Below are 15,817 nucleotides of genomic sequence, written 5' to 3'. Positions count from 1 at the left end.
CTCTCTGTGCTCTGCCACAAACAGATACAGGATGGGGCGAAGTGCCTGACAAATCATGAAGCCAAAACAATGCACAGCAATTGGCACAGATGAGAGGCAGCATGGCCCAGTGGGCAGAGCACTGGCATGGGAGTCAGCAGAGCTGGGTGGCCAAAGACAAGCCTCTTCCCCAGCTGTACCTCTGTTCCCACTCCCAGCCTGTCTGTCTTGCCTACACAGGCAAGTTTTACCAGTTAGATCAGTATAATTAGAGTTACCCCAGTATAAACCCACCCGCACCTCCTCCAGCGAGGACTCCTTAGGCCAGAATAAAAACATCTTTTTTTTTAAATTTATTTAGCTTAAACGCCTTCCAAAGAGACATCATCTAAACTGAAAAAAGCCCCTTCTATACAAGACTAAAAGAGTCCCCCTGGGAGAGGGGGATTGGACCAATACAGCTCGAGTGCTTTAAATTCACATCTTCGCTTCGACTGGCAGAACATGCCCATGGTGCCTAGCCCGTAGCCTGCAAGCTCTTCAGAGCAGGGCCTTTCCCTCTGGGTGCATACAGCACTGGGCCCAACCAGATCAGCCTCTCGAGTGGGACATCTGGGTGCCACAGGACTCCAGAGGACAGACTGAGAGGAGGAGCCGGGAACTCAGAGCAGCACATCTGACATCTCTGTTTACATTAGTTAGCAGGGCTGGTCTCCACACAGGCCAGGCACTGATGGAACAAAAGGTGTGACGATTTGTGGCCCTTGTACAGCCAGACATTCAGAAAGTGGTGGAAGGGGGTAACTCCAATTTGTGTGTGTGGGTGCTGGAGAGTAACTGATCACACCCCTGCCTCTCCGATCCTGCCCTCAGGCCCTCGCAGTCGGGGGTGGGGGAGGAGGGATTTGCCCTCCTGATCCGGTAATACGCAGTTCTAGAGAGAGGAAGGGACGGCTGCTGTCTGTAGCCAAGCTTCGAGTTCTGGGCATGACGCAAAGCATCTCAGCGCTCTGGAAATCTGCCCCCCAACCCCTCCTCCCCTACCAGCCCCTTCCTGCACAGCTGGGGAAAGGCTGCTCTTATCAGAACCATGTAACTGCAACAAAATACAGACATGAGACATCTCTCTGACTACGCTAAGGGCACAGGAGACCTGCCACTTAAAACAGCATGTGCATGGGGCCGGATTTCCAATTAGGCACAGTAGCCACGTGCCTAGGAGCACCGGCATTCTAGGGACGCCTAAGAGTTAAAAGTGAGTTAAAAGTTTACAGAAGACGTTTACAGAAAACACAAGGTCAGCTGTCGGCGGAGGGTGGGGGGGGCGCTGATGATGCTCTGCCTAGGGGTGCGTAAGGCGTCAATCTGGCCCTGCCTGAGCGCGTGCGCACCCACATTTCAGTACAACTGGCCAGGTTCCTAAAACAGCTCCTCTTTTCCCCCGCAGGGCTTTGCCTGAGCCCAGGACTGCTCACTGGCATCTAGCGCTCGCAGGCCCCCCCGCGGCAGGGGAAGATCCGCGCCACGCGTAGAGCGTCTGCACGCCCTGCTCGGCTGTCTTACCTCTATGTAGTTGTACATGGCTAGATCGGAAATGGCATGGTCGTCGGGCACTCGCAGCTGGGAGAACTTGGGCAGGCAGGCACCTGGGGAAGAGGGAGCAGTTCCATACCAGTTAGGCTCCACTCTGCTCCCTGGCTCTGCCTTCTGTCCTGGTCCCTCTCCCAGCTCCTCCAAGCCAGGGAGTGGGGCGTTCCATGGTGCATGCACTTCTCCCCAGGGCACACAGCACGACTGCCCGTCGCTCGACTGAGCCTGCCTCTCAGGAGGTGGCTAGACCGAACGCCAGCCAAAGGAGGGTAGCTTCTGGGACTGCAGCCCAACAGCTGAATCAGCTCCAGCCTCTGCAGACTGTCCGCTCCGTGAGCCCTGTGGGCACTGCCTCATCCCCAGTTGCGAGCACCGTGCAGTTCCCAAAGGCTAACGGGGAGCTGCTGTGGTGCTGTGCCGGTGGTGGGGAGGGTTTCTGGCTGCTGGGTCCCAGGGCTGGCACCAAGCTCTTCTCTCTGAAATAAGTCTTGTCTGGCCCTGTCTCCCCATCCCGCAGCCTGTCTTCTTGTCCTGCCTCGCTTGACTTGCTGCCTGCATCCAACGGGCCACGCATGAGCACAGGGGATATGGGGCATGTCGGTGTCGCAGGCAATGCAGAGTGGCTTCAAGGAAGTCATGCTGCTGCCAGCCCACCGGGGCAAGGGGAAGAGGCGATAGGAGTGAGGGGAGAGGTGCCTGGGGAAGGATGAAGAGGGGTGGGCTTTGGCACATCTAGTGCCATGTGCCATTCAGACAACAGAGGAACATCAGAATGGCCATAATGGATCAGACCAAAGGTCCATCTAGCCCAGTATCCTGTATTCTGACAGTGGCCAATACCAGGTGCTTTAGAGGGAATGAAAAGAACAGGTTCTCATCAAGTGATCCATCCCCTATCTCCCATTCCCAGCTTCTGGCAAACAGAGGCTAGGGGCACCATCCCTGCCCATTCCGGCTAGTAGCCATTGATGGACCTATCCTCCATGAACTTATCTAATTACTTTTTGAACCCCTGTTATAGTCTTGGCCTTCACAACCTCCTCTGGCAAGGAGTTCCACATAGTCTTTTCAATGTCTCCTCATGTGGAAGCTGTTCCATCCCCCTAATCATTGCTGTTGCCCTTCTCTGAACCTTTTCCAATTCCAAGATATCATTTTTGAGATGGGGCGACTAGAACTACACGCAGTATTCAAGAGGTGGGCATGCCGTGGATTTCTATAGAGGCAATATGATATTTTCTGTCTTATTATCTATCCCTTTCCTCATGGAGCCTCACATTCTGTAGGCTTTTTTGCCTATCACGGCACATTGAGCGGTTGTTTTCAGAGATCTATCCATGATGACTCCAAGATCCCTGTGACACGGGCTCATGATCTGTCCCGTGTTCCTAGTTCCTGCCCTAGGATCACTCCTCTGGAAGCCTGTGGAGGCCACGACGTGTTGAGAGACGGAAGTGGAAACAGAAATGACTGGGTAGTATCTGAGTGCCCTTGGCTCTTTTCCTTCTTGTTGTGTGAGATTCTCAGTGTGGTGGGGGTTCCCCACTCTCCCGAACACCCACCCCTAGCCGTGGGGTGGAGACCCGCTCAGCCTGTGGGGAGGTAGAAATTCACCCAGGGATCACTGTAAGGCGCAGATTTATCCCACAGCCGTTCTCAGCACAGCGAGACCCACAGCGTGGGCGAATGGGCAAAGGGAGTGAGAGTATAACGCAATAAACCCAAAATGCTTTCCAAACCCCTGGTGCTGAAGCTCATGAGCAGACAGTGGCCAGGACTCGACTAGATGGGGTTAGATGAGGTGACCCTTGTGGTCCCTAGGACTGCCCCTTCCTGGGGATAATCAGATACCACGGGAGACTCCTGGCCAAATGTTTAATTCCTGACTGTCCCTCACAATAAGGGTCCCCCTTGATCTCCTGGGTAGGTCAGGGGCCATCTCTGGGAGCACCCATTTGGTGACTGATGTCAGATGAAACTGCCCGGAGTTCCCACCCAGGTCTGTTTTCCATGCCCAGGGATTTACTCACTGAGATCATTGTGGAATTGGTCCATTAACTCATCGAAGACCAGGCAGTCTTCAAATCCCTGGAAGACACAATAAAGGGAAAATAGCTGGCAGCAAAAGCCTTATTGCTCCTAAGCTGGGGTTGGCACGCAGGGGGCAGGGAGGAACACTGGCCTGGGCTAGACCTGCTGCCCTGTCTAAACAGGTTTAGTGGCTGCTCAGGGTATGTCTACACAGCAAAAAAACCAAAACACGGCAGCGAGTCTCAGAGCCTGGTCTACTGACTTAGGCTCACGGGGCTTGCGCTGCAGGGTTAAAAATAGCAGTGTAGACATGTGGGCTTGGGCCGGAGCCCAGGGCCTGAAACCCGCCCCTGGACTCCAGCCCCAGGCCAGACGTCTACACTGTTCTTTCTAGCCCCCAGTGCAAGCCTCATGAGCTGAGTCAGTTAGCCTGGGCTCTGAGATACATGGCTGCAGTTTTGAGGGGAGGTGGGGGCTGGCTGTGTCAAGGTACCCTTAATGGCCTGGGGCAGCAGCAGGTGCCTCTGAACCTGATCTCTGGCTGGACCCTCCCTTTCTCAGGGGAGGGGGACGAGCCTGGCTCCAAAGGAGGTTGATGCCAATGCAGGGTGCTGCAGGACCAGTAGGGATGAGCTGATGCATCCCCTACACCCTGGGCAGGAAAGAGAGGTCAAGAAAATCCTCCCTAAGCCTTCTGGGGGGAAGAGAACCAGCCCTGCCCTCCTGGAGAGAATCCCAGCCACAGTGACAGCACCTGCTCCCCGTCCTTTGGCCACGGGAGGGAGAAGAACCAAGAGAAGGTTGAAGATAGGGGGCAAGGCAAAGAGAGAGCTGGGGCAAGTGGGGCATCTAGGACCCAGGGGTGGAGGAAGAAAGTGAGGGCAGCTCTGGAAGTGAGAGAGATGCCAGCGAGAGACTCAACTACTTTTCCCTATACAAACCCCACTGTGTTAAGGCTGGTCTCTGGGTCGCACTGGAAAGTTGGGACCAGGCACGCTGAAGTCTGGCCGAGCAGCCCTGGCCTTGTCCCTGGTGCAGATGTGTTCCAGGACAGGGATTACTGCACTATTTCCCCCAGAGTTGCTAAGCACCCACAACGCCCATTAGCTGCAGTGAGAGCTGTGGATGCTCAGCACCTTTGCAAATCAGGCCCCTTGTACCGTGGTCCCTACTGTGAGGGAGCCGAATCTGAGATGTTAATCTCTGTGCTTCAGTTTCCGCAGAGGTAGACAGCAGGGGTAGCCCATCTACTGCCCAAAGTGACAGTGACGTAGTTAAGGGCTACACAGCAAGATAACTCTGGGGAAGGTCCAAAGAATCACCCCATTTTGGGCCCCCCCAATGCCTCCGCTCAGCGCTCTGTTAGGGTTGTGTTCTTGGTAGACAGAAGTCCCTTACAGTGGGGGGCGGGGCAAGTGGCACACAACTGTGGGGCAGACCCACTCAAAAATGCTAAGGCTGGCTCTGGTGTGGGGCTCTCAAATACTAGCAGCCGGTGGAAACAGTCCAGCTCGCTCTGGGCACTGACGAAGGAAGTACACACGGGAAGTACAGCCATCACCTTCTCCGCCACCAGGAAATCACAACGATGCAGTGAGAAGAGACTGCAGCAAACTGCGCGAGGCATTTCTCCGGCTGCACACAGGCTTTGAAGCTTCTGAATAGATTTATGAAGTCTGAACCAAGCAAAGACTCCAATGAGCTAAGAGAGACTCCACGCTTTGCACCAGTTCCAGCAGCAAAACAGTTACTGGGATGTGCACCCGTCTGGTGTCCCAGTGTTTGTGACCGTGAGCAATCAGTACCCCAGCTATGCCCCAAAATGGAGCAGAGAAAGCGATTTTGGTGCAAACTTAAAAGGGGGTTATTTCCCCTAAAGCCAGAGCTGTGATCTCCAGCCCTGCTGCACAGAGCCATCCAGAAGCACAGAGAGTGTATGGGTGTGAATCATAGAATATCAGGGTTGGAAGGGACCTCAGGAGGTCATCTAGTCCAACCCCCTGCTCAAAGCAGGACCAATCCCCAATCAAATCATCCCAGCCAAGGCTTTGTCAAGCCTGACCTTAAAAACTTCTAAGGAAGGAGATTCTACCACCTCCCTAGGTAACGCATTCCAGTGTTTCACCACCCTCCTAGTGAAAAAGTTTTTCCTAATATCCAACCTAAACCTCCCCCACTGCAACTTGAGACCATTACTCCTTGTCCTGTCCTCTTCTACCACTGAGAATAGTCTGGAACCATCCTCTCTGGAACCACCTCTCAGGTAGTTGAAAGCAGCTATCAAATCCCCCCTCATTCTTCTCATTCTCCTCTCTGAAGGGGAGATACAACTCCGAAGGGACTCAGGAGAGCCTGCAGCCGTAGGCGTGACTCCGTGGGTGCTCCGGGGCTGGAGCACCCACAGGAAACCAGAACCACCCCCTCCCCCCAGCGCCTCCTGCCCAGTGTTGGGCCCCACCGATCAGCGCCTCCCCCTCCCTCCCAGCATCTACTGCCTGCCACGGATCAGCTCGGCGCCTAGGCCTGCAGCCCTGGGTTTGGAGAGCTCAGTTCTCCCTGCTCTTGCGGGTCCCAAGAGCCTCTCCCCATCGGACACTCCTACAGTCGGGAGAAGGAGCATTTACCCAGGGAGGCTCTTCCTCTTTTCCCACAAAGAGGCCACCAAGCGCCAGCTCTTTAACTCTCCTGTTTTTAAGGGGCAGAAGGGTTCCAGCGCCAGGCTGTAAGAACAGGGCTCACAGGCAACTCCCTGGGGCCTCTCCCTCCCCTCAGAGCCAGTGCCCAGCTCGAGCGGTGGGGACGCCAGGTCCTCACTGGAGCACCTTTCCTGGAAACCCACCCACAATCACCCCCCGCTCCCCCAGTGGGCTGTTGGCCCAAGCCCTGCAGGGGGCTGGGCTGCGGAGGTGTCATGCTGGAGAAGAGGTGCTCAGGGATCCAGCCTGCTTGTCAGGCTTTAAAGATTGATGCCAAGAAGGTCACTAAGCTGGAACTAGCGCACGGAGCAGCGGGGTAGGTGATGTCAGGGAGCAACACCCCTGAGCACACAGGCAGCTCCTCTTTGCTCCACCTGCAGCTCCCAAGGGACCTGAGCGCATAGCCGCAGCCCCCGAGGACCCAGGCTGGAGCCGTGCAATGCAGACAGGTGACAGATGGCAGTTTCCTGCAACTCCCGGACAAATAGTGCTGAATGAAGTTCAACTTTAGTGAATGAAGTTTACACACCATTGTGGGCCAGAGATTGCATGTAATTCTCTGGGGGAGGGGGACCACAGCCCTCCCGGGACTAAGCACAGTGAGGGGGGTTAGCAAAATTCACTCAGGTTGTCAAACCTCCACAGAGCTCCCACCGCCTGGAGGGAGACTCACATAGACTGGTTCAGACTGGATTCTCCAGGGACCAACAGGCAGAGAAAGGACTTTCAGTTAAATAGCCTGAGTTAAAACTGACTCTGATCATAGAATCATAGAAGATTTGGGTTGGAAGAGACCTCAGTAGGTCATCTAGTGCAACCCCCTTCTCAAAGCAGGACCAATCCCCAACCAAATCATCCCAGCCAGGGCTTTGTCAAGCCCTTGAAAACTTCTAAGGAAGGAGATTCCACCACCTCCCTAGGTAACGCATTCCAGTGCTTCGCCACCTCTTAGTGAAAAAGTTTTTCCTAATATCCAACCTAGACCTCCCCCACTGCAACTTGAGACCATTACTCCTTGTTCTGTCATCTGCTACCACTGAGAAGAGTCTAGATCCATGCTCTTTGGAACCCCCTTTCAGGTAGTTGAAAGCAGCTATCAAATCCCCCCTCATTCTTCTCTTCCGCAGACTAAACAATCCCAGTTCCCTCAGCCTCTCCTCATAACTCATGTGTTCCAGCCCCCTAATCATTTTTGTTGCCCTCCACTGGATGCTTTCCAATTTTTTCACATCCTCCTTGTAGTGTGGGGCCCAAAACTGGACACAGTACTCCAGATGAGGCCTCACCAATGTCGAATACAGGGGAACGATCACGTCCCTCGATCTGCTGGCAATGCCCCTACTTATACATCCCAAAATGCCATTGGCCTTCTTGGCAACAAGGGCACACTGTTGACTCATATCCAGCTTCTCGTCCACTGTAATCCCCAGGTCCTTTTCTGCAGAACTGCTGCCGAGCCATTCAGTCCCTACTCTGTAGTGGTGCACTGGATTCTTCCGTCCTAAGTGCAGGACTCTGCACTTGTCCTTGTTGAACCTCATAAGATTTCTTTTGGCCCAATCCTCTAATTTGTCTAGGTCCCTCTGTATCCTGTCCCTAGCCTCCAGCATATCTACCTCTCCTCCCAATTTAGTGTCATCTGCAAACTTGCTGAGGCTGCAATCCATGCCATCCTCCAGATCATTAATGAAGATATTGAACAAAACCAGCCCCAGGATTGACTCTTGGGGCACTCCACTTGATACCTGCTGCCAAATAGACACGGAGCCATTGATCACTACCCGTTGAGCCCGACAATCTAGCCAACTTTCTATCCGCCTTATCGTCCATTCATCCAGCCCATACTTCTTTAATTTGCTGGCAAGAATACTGTGGGAGACTGTGTCAAAAGTTTTGCTAAAGTCAAGGAATAACTCGTCCACTGTTTTCCCTTCATCCACAGAGCCAGTTATCTCGTCACAGAAGGCAATTAGATTAGTCAGGCATGACTTTCCCTTGGTGAATCCATGCTGACTGTTCCTGATCACTTTCCTCTCCTCTAAGTGCTTCAGAATTGATTCCTTGAGGACCTGCTCCACAATTTTTCCAGGGACTGAGGTGAGGCTGACTGGCCTGTAGTTCCCAGGATCCTCCTTCTTCCCTTTTTTAAAGATGGGCACTACATTAGCCTTTTTTCAGTCGTCCGGGCCCTCCCCCGATAGCCATGAGTTTTCAAAGATAATGGCCAATGGCTCTGCAATCACATCCGCCAACTCCTTTAGCACTCTCAGATGCCCGATGGACTTGTGCTCATCCAGCTTTTCTAAATAGTCCCGAACCACTTCTTTCTCCACAGAGGGCTGGTCACCTCCTCCCCATGCTGTCCTGCCCAGTGCAGTAGTCTGGGAGCTGACCTTGTTCGTGAAGACAGAGGCAAAAAAAGCATTGAGTACATTAGCTTTTTCCACATCCTCTGTCACTAGGTTGCCTCCCTCATTCAGTAAGGGGCCCACACTTTCCTTGACTTTCTTCTTGTTGCTAACATACCTGAAGAAACCCTTCTTGTTACTCTTAACATCTCTTGCTAGCTGCAACTCCAAGTGTGATTTGGCCTTCCTGATTTCACTCCTGCATGCCCGAGCAATATTTTTATACTCTTCCCTGGTCATTTGTCCAATCTTCCACTTCTTATAAGCTTCTTTTTTGTGTTTAAGATCAGCAAGGATTTCACTGTTAAGCCAAGCTGGTCGCCTGCCATATTTACTCTTCTTTCTACACTTCGGGATGGTTTGTCCCTGTAACCTCAATAAGGATTCTTTAAAATACAACCAGCTCTCCTGGACTCCTTTCCCCCTCATGTTATTCTACCAGGGGATCCTGCTCATCAGTTCCCTGAGGGAGTCAAAGTCTGCTTTTCTGAAGTCCAGGGTCCTTATTCTGTTGCTCTCCTTTCTTCCTTGTGTCAGGATCCTGAACTCGACCATCTCGTGGTCACTGTCTCCCAGGTTCCCATCCACTTTTGCTTCCCCTACTAATTCTTCCCGGTTTGTGAGCAGCAGGTCAAGAAGAGCTCTGCCCCTAGTTGGTTCCTCCAGCACTTGCACCAGGAAATTGTCCCCTACACTTTCCAAAAACTTCCTGGATTGTCTGTGCACCGCTGTATTGCTCTCCCAACAGATATCAGGGTGATTGAAGTCTCCCACGAGAATCAGGGCCTGCGATCTAGTAAGTTCTGTTAGTTGCCAGAAGAAAGCCTCATCCACCTCATCCCCCTGGTCCAGTGGTCTATAGCAGACTCCCACCATCTCCCTAGGTAACCCATTCCAGTGCTTCACCACCCTCCTAGTGAAATAGTGTTTCCTAATATCCAACCTAAACCTCCCCCCGCTGCAACTTGAGACCATTGCTCCTTGTTCTGTCATCTGTCACCACTGAGACCAGCCGAGCTCCATCGTCTTTGGATCCCCCACTTCAGGTAGTTAAAGGTTGTTACCAAATCCCACCTTCACTCTTCTCTTCTGCAGACTAAATAAGCCCAGTTCCCACAGCCTCTCCTCGTAAATCATGTGCCCCAGCTCCCTAATCATTTTCATTGCCTTCTGCTGGACTCTTTCCAATTTGCCCACATCCTTTCTGTAGTGGGGGGCCCAAAACTGAACGCAATACTCCAGACATGGCCTCACCAGTGACAAATATAGGGGAATAATCACTTCCCTCGATCTGCTGACAATGCTCCTACTAATGCAGCCCAATATGCCATTGGCCTTCTTGGCAACAACGGCACCCTGCTGACTCATATCCAGCTTCTCATCCACTGTAATCCCCAGGTCCTTTTCTGCAGAACTGCTGCTTAGCCAGTTGGTCCCCAGCCTGTAGCAGTGCCTGGGATTCGTCCATGCAAAGAGACAAGATCTCTGGCCCAAAGTGGGTCTCAACCCTTGGGGAAGGGTAGGAAGGACTTTGACCCCATAAAACTGGGTGTTCTGGTTCTGAGCAGAAGGCGCTATGAACTTGTAACCGCAGGAAAACCCCTGGGGAGGTAGGAAGGACTGTCCACCAGCCAGGGCCCTTGTTGGAATCAGGTGGTGATCTCTAGTGGCTTATTACCATGTGTGTAGGGCTTCTATTGTTTTAATTTTCTCTGTAAGGCTTTTACCTTAAGAATAAATGTGCTTGCTTAGAAAGAGCTGTGTGGTAACTGAACTGGGGCCATTACACTATTTACCACCTCTGAAGAGAAAAGAAAGGAGAATTCACAATGTAGGCAGGGAGCAGGCAACCTGGAAATACCCCGCTCAGGAGGGAGAGAGGCACCGGTCTTCATGCAAGAGAGGCAACAGCAGATGTCTAAGAGTGGGTGCTCTGGATGCCTCAGAAGGGAAATTCAGGTGCAGTTGCCCTACACTGTGACAGTCTACCTGAAAAGGGAAGATGTAGCCTTCTGGCCTGAGCATGCATGATCAAATGTATTTCCCTACACCACTGTCTGGACATCCAGCAGCAGCTGAAGATACAGGCGCCTCACTCTAAGGCTTGAGTGACTCTGCAGGGAGCAGAAAGAACCAACACACTTCAGAGAGGTCCCTTCAGCCTATCAGGGAATCTCAGTCTTGTGTGGATCCAGACCCAGTCAACTCCTCCTCCTCCTCCAAGCCTCAAACCCGGCAAGACCCAGGGCCAGCCAATCAATTGTGTAAGCAAATGGAACCAACTGGAGCTAAATGTCTGAACTCAAAAGAAGTGGCTTTTTGGTCACAAATTATGCAGGACGTTAGGAACAGCAAACTCACAGCGTTCATGCCTTGCCCATAGAATGGTACCATGGCGTGGGCGGCGTCTCCCATCAGCACACACCGGGAGGTGACGTGGTATGAAGAGCACTTCACAGAGATCATGGCCTGGGGTGGCAGCAAAAAGTAATCACGCTGCAGCTCTTGCCTTCAGCCAAAACAATAGAAAGTTTGCATGAAATGTGTGATGTCATCATTGGAGACGAGAGAATCAGTCATCGATGTAATACGTACTGTGCCAGGATGCAAAATCAAACCTTTACATTGGGGTACTTGTGCTCAAAGTTGTGGGAAACCTGAACAGCTAGATCATTAATTCAACCCAGGGGATTAAGCAGCCGCATGCTGCAGAATGTAATGGTAATTTAATGGAGGCAGACGTTTGCTGTTCCCCATCAGGTAGTATATTACTATACAGCTAGATACTCGTATTTAACACGATCCCTCATGTTTGTGGTCCTGCTTACACCGCATCCCTTTACAGCAGTGGTCTCCAACCTTTTTAAGCACAAGATCACTTTTTGAATTTAAGAGCAACCCAGGATCTACCCCCATTTCCCCAAGGCCCCGCCCCTTCCCTGAGGCCCTGCCCTGCTCACTCCATCCCCCCTCCCCCGCTCTCCCCCACCCTCACTCTTACCGGGCTGGGGCAGGGGGTGCGGGCTCTGGGCTGGGGACGAGGGGTTTGGAGTGTGGGAGGGGGCTCCGGGCTCAGCCTGGGGCACAGGCTGCTACCCCATTCTCAGCCACCAGGGGGTGCCCCAGCCATGAGTCGACTCTTCCACATGGCCAGGTAGGTCAAAGGGTAGATAAGGGGCCAGTTCTGAATCTGCAGGAGAGAATCTGGCCTGGTTACAGCTCCCCTGATTCTTATGACACACCCGCCCCAGCAGGCTGCTCTAGCTTGCACAGCTAATGGGACCCTAAGTGCAGCTGGAGCCCATAACGCCCTTGCTGCTCTGGGCTGAGTGGAGTGAATGGTGCAGAGGGCAAGTCGGGCATCCCTTATGCCGGGCAGACTCTCGGCTGCCTTTTGGCCCCTTTGTGCCACCTGAGGATCACAAAGGGATGCAGTTGAGAATCGGGCCCATTGTCTTTTCCACAGGGCCCCTGCCTCATTCAGAGCTCAGGGCAGACTCTGCTGAGGAATGAGGCAGGAATTCAATGCTTCGTTTTATTCTTAAAAAGAAAAGGAGTACTTGTGGCACCTTAGAGACTAACCAGTTTATTTGAGCATGAGCTTTCGTGAGCTACAGCTCACTTCATCGGATGCATAGCATATCGTGGAAACTGCAGCATCCGATGAAGTGAGCTGTAGCTCACGAAAGCTCATGCTCAAATAAACTGGTTAGTCTCTAAGGTGCCACAAGTACTCCTTTTCTTTTTACGAATACAGACTAACACGGCTGTTACTCTGAAACCGTTTTATTCTTGTTCTTCAGTGTGTTGTTTCTGCCTCGTTCCCAGTGCACTAGTGCCCCCTGGCTCTGAATACAGAAATATTCATTCCCTCATTCTCTGAGGAGCTTTTCTTGCCACTGGTCACCACAGAACCTGAGTGCCTCCCCGCCACTGCGGGAGAAAAACGAGTGGCCAGTGTGGAAAATGTTCTCTGATGAAGTAACTCACACTCTCCCACTAGTCTCTCCGGAAGGCAGCTGTGTAAAGCTGGAGACTGATCTGTAGGTGGCAGCAAGGATGCACATCACACTGACTTCTCTGGAAATCAGGGCCCGGTTAGGGGATATTGGAGTCAGCGACAGGTGTCACGTATCTCATTGTTCTGCTAGCAAAAGGGCAATGTCAGGACCAGCCCAGCGGGATTTAAAAATGACACCTCTGATAATCAGCCCTCAGGGGGTCAAACTGGCCACCCAGCCAATGAGGAGCACGCAGTTAGTGGCCACCGGTGACAAGGTTGGTTTCACAGCATCACGCAGAAATTCTGTGGCAGCGTCAGAGATGGAAGCCAGTTGTCTGAGCCATAAGACTGACCCTTCTCCTCTGGCAATCCCTGACTTACTCACTACACACCTTCCAACTTCTGCAACAAATGAGACAGGGTCCTACAGACACCAGCCTCCTTCACTGCACAGCCCGGATTCAGTCCTGAGCAGGTCCATCCTTGGGCACTGAATGAAGCAAAGGTCTTGTTGCAAAACGGTATGTGATTATGTAATAATGACTGTGTCGTAATGCACATGCACAAGGGGGATGAATTAAGGTGGCTCAGCGACCTTAATTCTGGCATTTCCTACCTTCGGAGAGCTTGACTTTGCAATGTTCTTTGGACATTGGTGGGTTTTGTATGTAATTGTGCCAGAGTGGCTATGTCCATATGAATTGTGTTCTCCACTTCCTATTGTGTGCTGAACATGTCTAAACTTGCCCAAGGCAGCCTATTAAATAGCATTCCAGAGAGCTGCACTGCCCAGAAAAGGAGTTTCACCGAAAAGTCACTAAGACCACAATCTGGGGTTGTCAGCTTGACTGGCTCTCAACTACTGGCTCACCCAGTATGGATCAATGGGCTTTTCTACACAGATGGGGCAAACCTGACTGGGGAGGGGGCTGGAACCTTCTCGCTGAGCACATGGTTAAAAAGCAACAGACTCTATTTAAGGGTGGGGTGCCGCTGACCATCACCACCTGCAAGCAAGAGACACAGCAGAGGAGGAACTCTGCCTAGCCTGAAATATGGAGACACCTCGGACTCACAGGAGGGGTGAGATCAGTCTGGAGTACCTCAGAACTTTTATTTTCTGAAGACCTGTAACTCATTAGTGCTTACGAATACAATGACGGTGGTTAAGCCAGTCCTTGGCTAAGCCCTGTTCCTTGCTTTCCTGCGATGTTGTCCCTGAAGGGGTTAAGCTAGAAGGCAGAGTGACCACAGGAAGGTGGAGCTCTGGGGGGCTCGGGAGATCTTAGGCACTGGTTCCAGAGGCTGGAACCCCGAGTTCCATGTCTCAAAGATGGGCTCAGAAAAGAGGTCAGAGCCTGGGACTGTATGTTATGGACCCAGAGCTGGGAATGGGGACTAGACTCTGCCCAGATCCAGCTACCTTGGAAGCACATGGGACCTTGTGGTGGGGTCTGCTTGCTACAGACTGATGGCCCTACGCTGCAGTAATGGGCCAGGCTGGGACAGTGACTTTCTAGGTTTTCAATAAAGGAAAATGGACAAAGCAGACATTCAATCATGTGCAGCCAAATGGCCCTCACACGTTTTGTCACCCAGGGCCTTCAGATCCAGAGCTCTGACCTCTACCATTGAGCTAAAGCATTAACTGTTAGCAGTAGGAGGCTATTATCCCCAACATGGTCCAGTGGGGTATGTGACATACACCTGGCCAGTCACTAGAAGGATATGTGATATACACCTGGCCAGTGGATTACGTAACTGGTAGACTGAAGTTGAATGCTGGGAATCAGAACTCCTGGGTTCTCTTTCTGGCTGTGGGAGTAGCATGTGGTCTAATGACTACAGACAGCATAGCTTATCACCTGGTGAAGGGCAGCCTGACCTTCCATCTCGTTATGCCAGTTGGAAGTACAAATCAGACTTCAGTCTCTTCTCCTACCCATCCGTTCTGCAATATATCTGGTGTCTAGAGAAATACAGAGCTCCACTCCGAACGAACCTGTAACGTCCTGTACTTGTCACTTGAGGCAGAGTCCCTGCTGATCCGCACTAGAGTATGAAGTCACCAGCCCCACGTGAGCACTTGAGTGCTAGACATGTGCTTGTTGCTTTACGGCAGTGCACTAATTAACAAAGAAACACCAGAAATAACACTTACGCTCCTATGAGGGGAATTGAATCCGGGAAGTAGGTTTGGAAGAAATCCAGCACTTGATCACCTGTCGTGAGCCGTTCAAAATCCTCGAAGGGCATGAAGAGCGTGCAGGTGAACGACTTATCCTGTGGGTTGACAGGGAAATGCAAAGAGATGCTGAGAGGGTCGAGATGAGCCCTGTGTGCTTGGAGATGCAGCACAGAGCTCAGCCGGTGACCCAGCGAGGGAGGCAAACAGCTCAGCTTGGAAAGGGGGTGAGGACTGTGTTCTGGGCCAAGGTGTTCGAAGCACCGCAGGCCGGCAGAGGTACTCTGAGAAAACAAGACCCACACGCAGCTAAGCAGCGAGTTATTGGCTTTATTGAAGGTTAGTGACACACCCGCAACGGGGACTCCAAGCGTTGCTGTCACGGCGGCGGAGAACCCAGCGCACCGGAGCTCTGCCTGGGACGGAGTCCGACGAAGGGGTGAACAGCGAGCTGTAACAAGCAGTCACAGAAACAGCTCGTGAATATATAATTAGGTACTTCCCTAAAGGGGCTTTCCGCTACCTGGCAACAGGCCATGCAAGGCAGACACAACCAGCCTAAAAACCGGTTCAAGGTGGTTCTCCATGTCCTGCAGTGATTGGGCGGCCTCCAGAAAGCGGAAGTTCCCTAGCTAGGCCGTAACAAAGTCTTCCGCAGTCCCTTACAGACTGCGACAGCTGCCCCATTTCCCGTCTTGCTGTTGTCATTGATTGTTTGTATCCTCATAGCGCCCACAACGGTCTCGGCATGCGCCAAGTGCCGAGGAGAGACCTGTCGCCGAGCGCACACAAGCCGCAGACAGGGAGGAAAGGGGGGAGAAGGAGCTAGAGCGCAGATTGGTCCTGGCCATGACCACATAGGGCAGGTGGTGGCGGGTGCGGTACAGGGGAGTTGGGGGGGGGGTAGAGAGTGGGAGAAGTGGGA

At 52.4% G+C, this 15,817-nt stretch overlaps 1 protein-coding gene across 2 annotated transcripts in view; it reads right to left on the bottom strand.

Annotated features, from left to right (window-relative positions):
- The window catches only part of KMO (kynurenine 3-monooxygenase), a 41,880-nt gene that overhangs the window by 5,476 nt on the left and 20,587 nt on the right, over window positions 1-15,817 (bottom strand). For both annotated transcript variants that reach the window (XM_037912873.2, XM_043525817.1), the window contains 4 exons: window positions 14,869-14,990; window positions 11,066-11,213; window positions 3,600-3,657; window positions 1,543-1,625 (listed from right to left, as the gene is read on the bottom strand). In XM_037912873.2, coding sequence (XP_037768801.1) covers window positions 1,543-1,625; window positions 3,600-3,657; window positions 11,066-11,213; window positions 14,869-14,990 — 411 coding nt within the window. The remainder of the gene's footprint in view (window positions 1-1,542; window positions 1,626-3,599; window positions 3,658-11,065; window positions 11,214-14,868; window positions 14,991-15,817) is intronic.

Source organism: Chelonia mydas, chromosome 11 (genome assembly GCF_015237465.2).
Source record: "Chelonia mydas isolate rCheMyd1 chromosome 11, rCheMyd1.pri.v2, whole genome shotgun sequence".
NCBI classification, from domain to species: domain Eukaryota; kingdom Metazoa; phylum Chordata; order Testudines; family Cheloniidae; genus Chelonia; species Chelonia mydas.
Note: the sequence above shows the minus strand (reverse complement) of the source record. Positions and strands in the feature narration are given on the sequence as shown.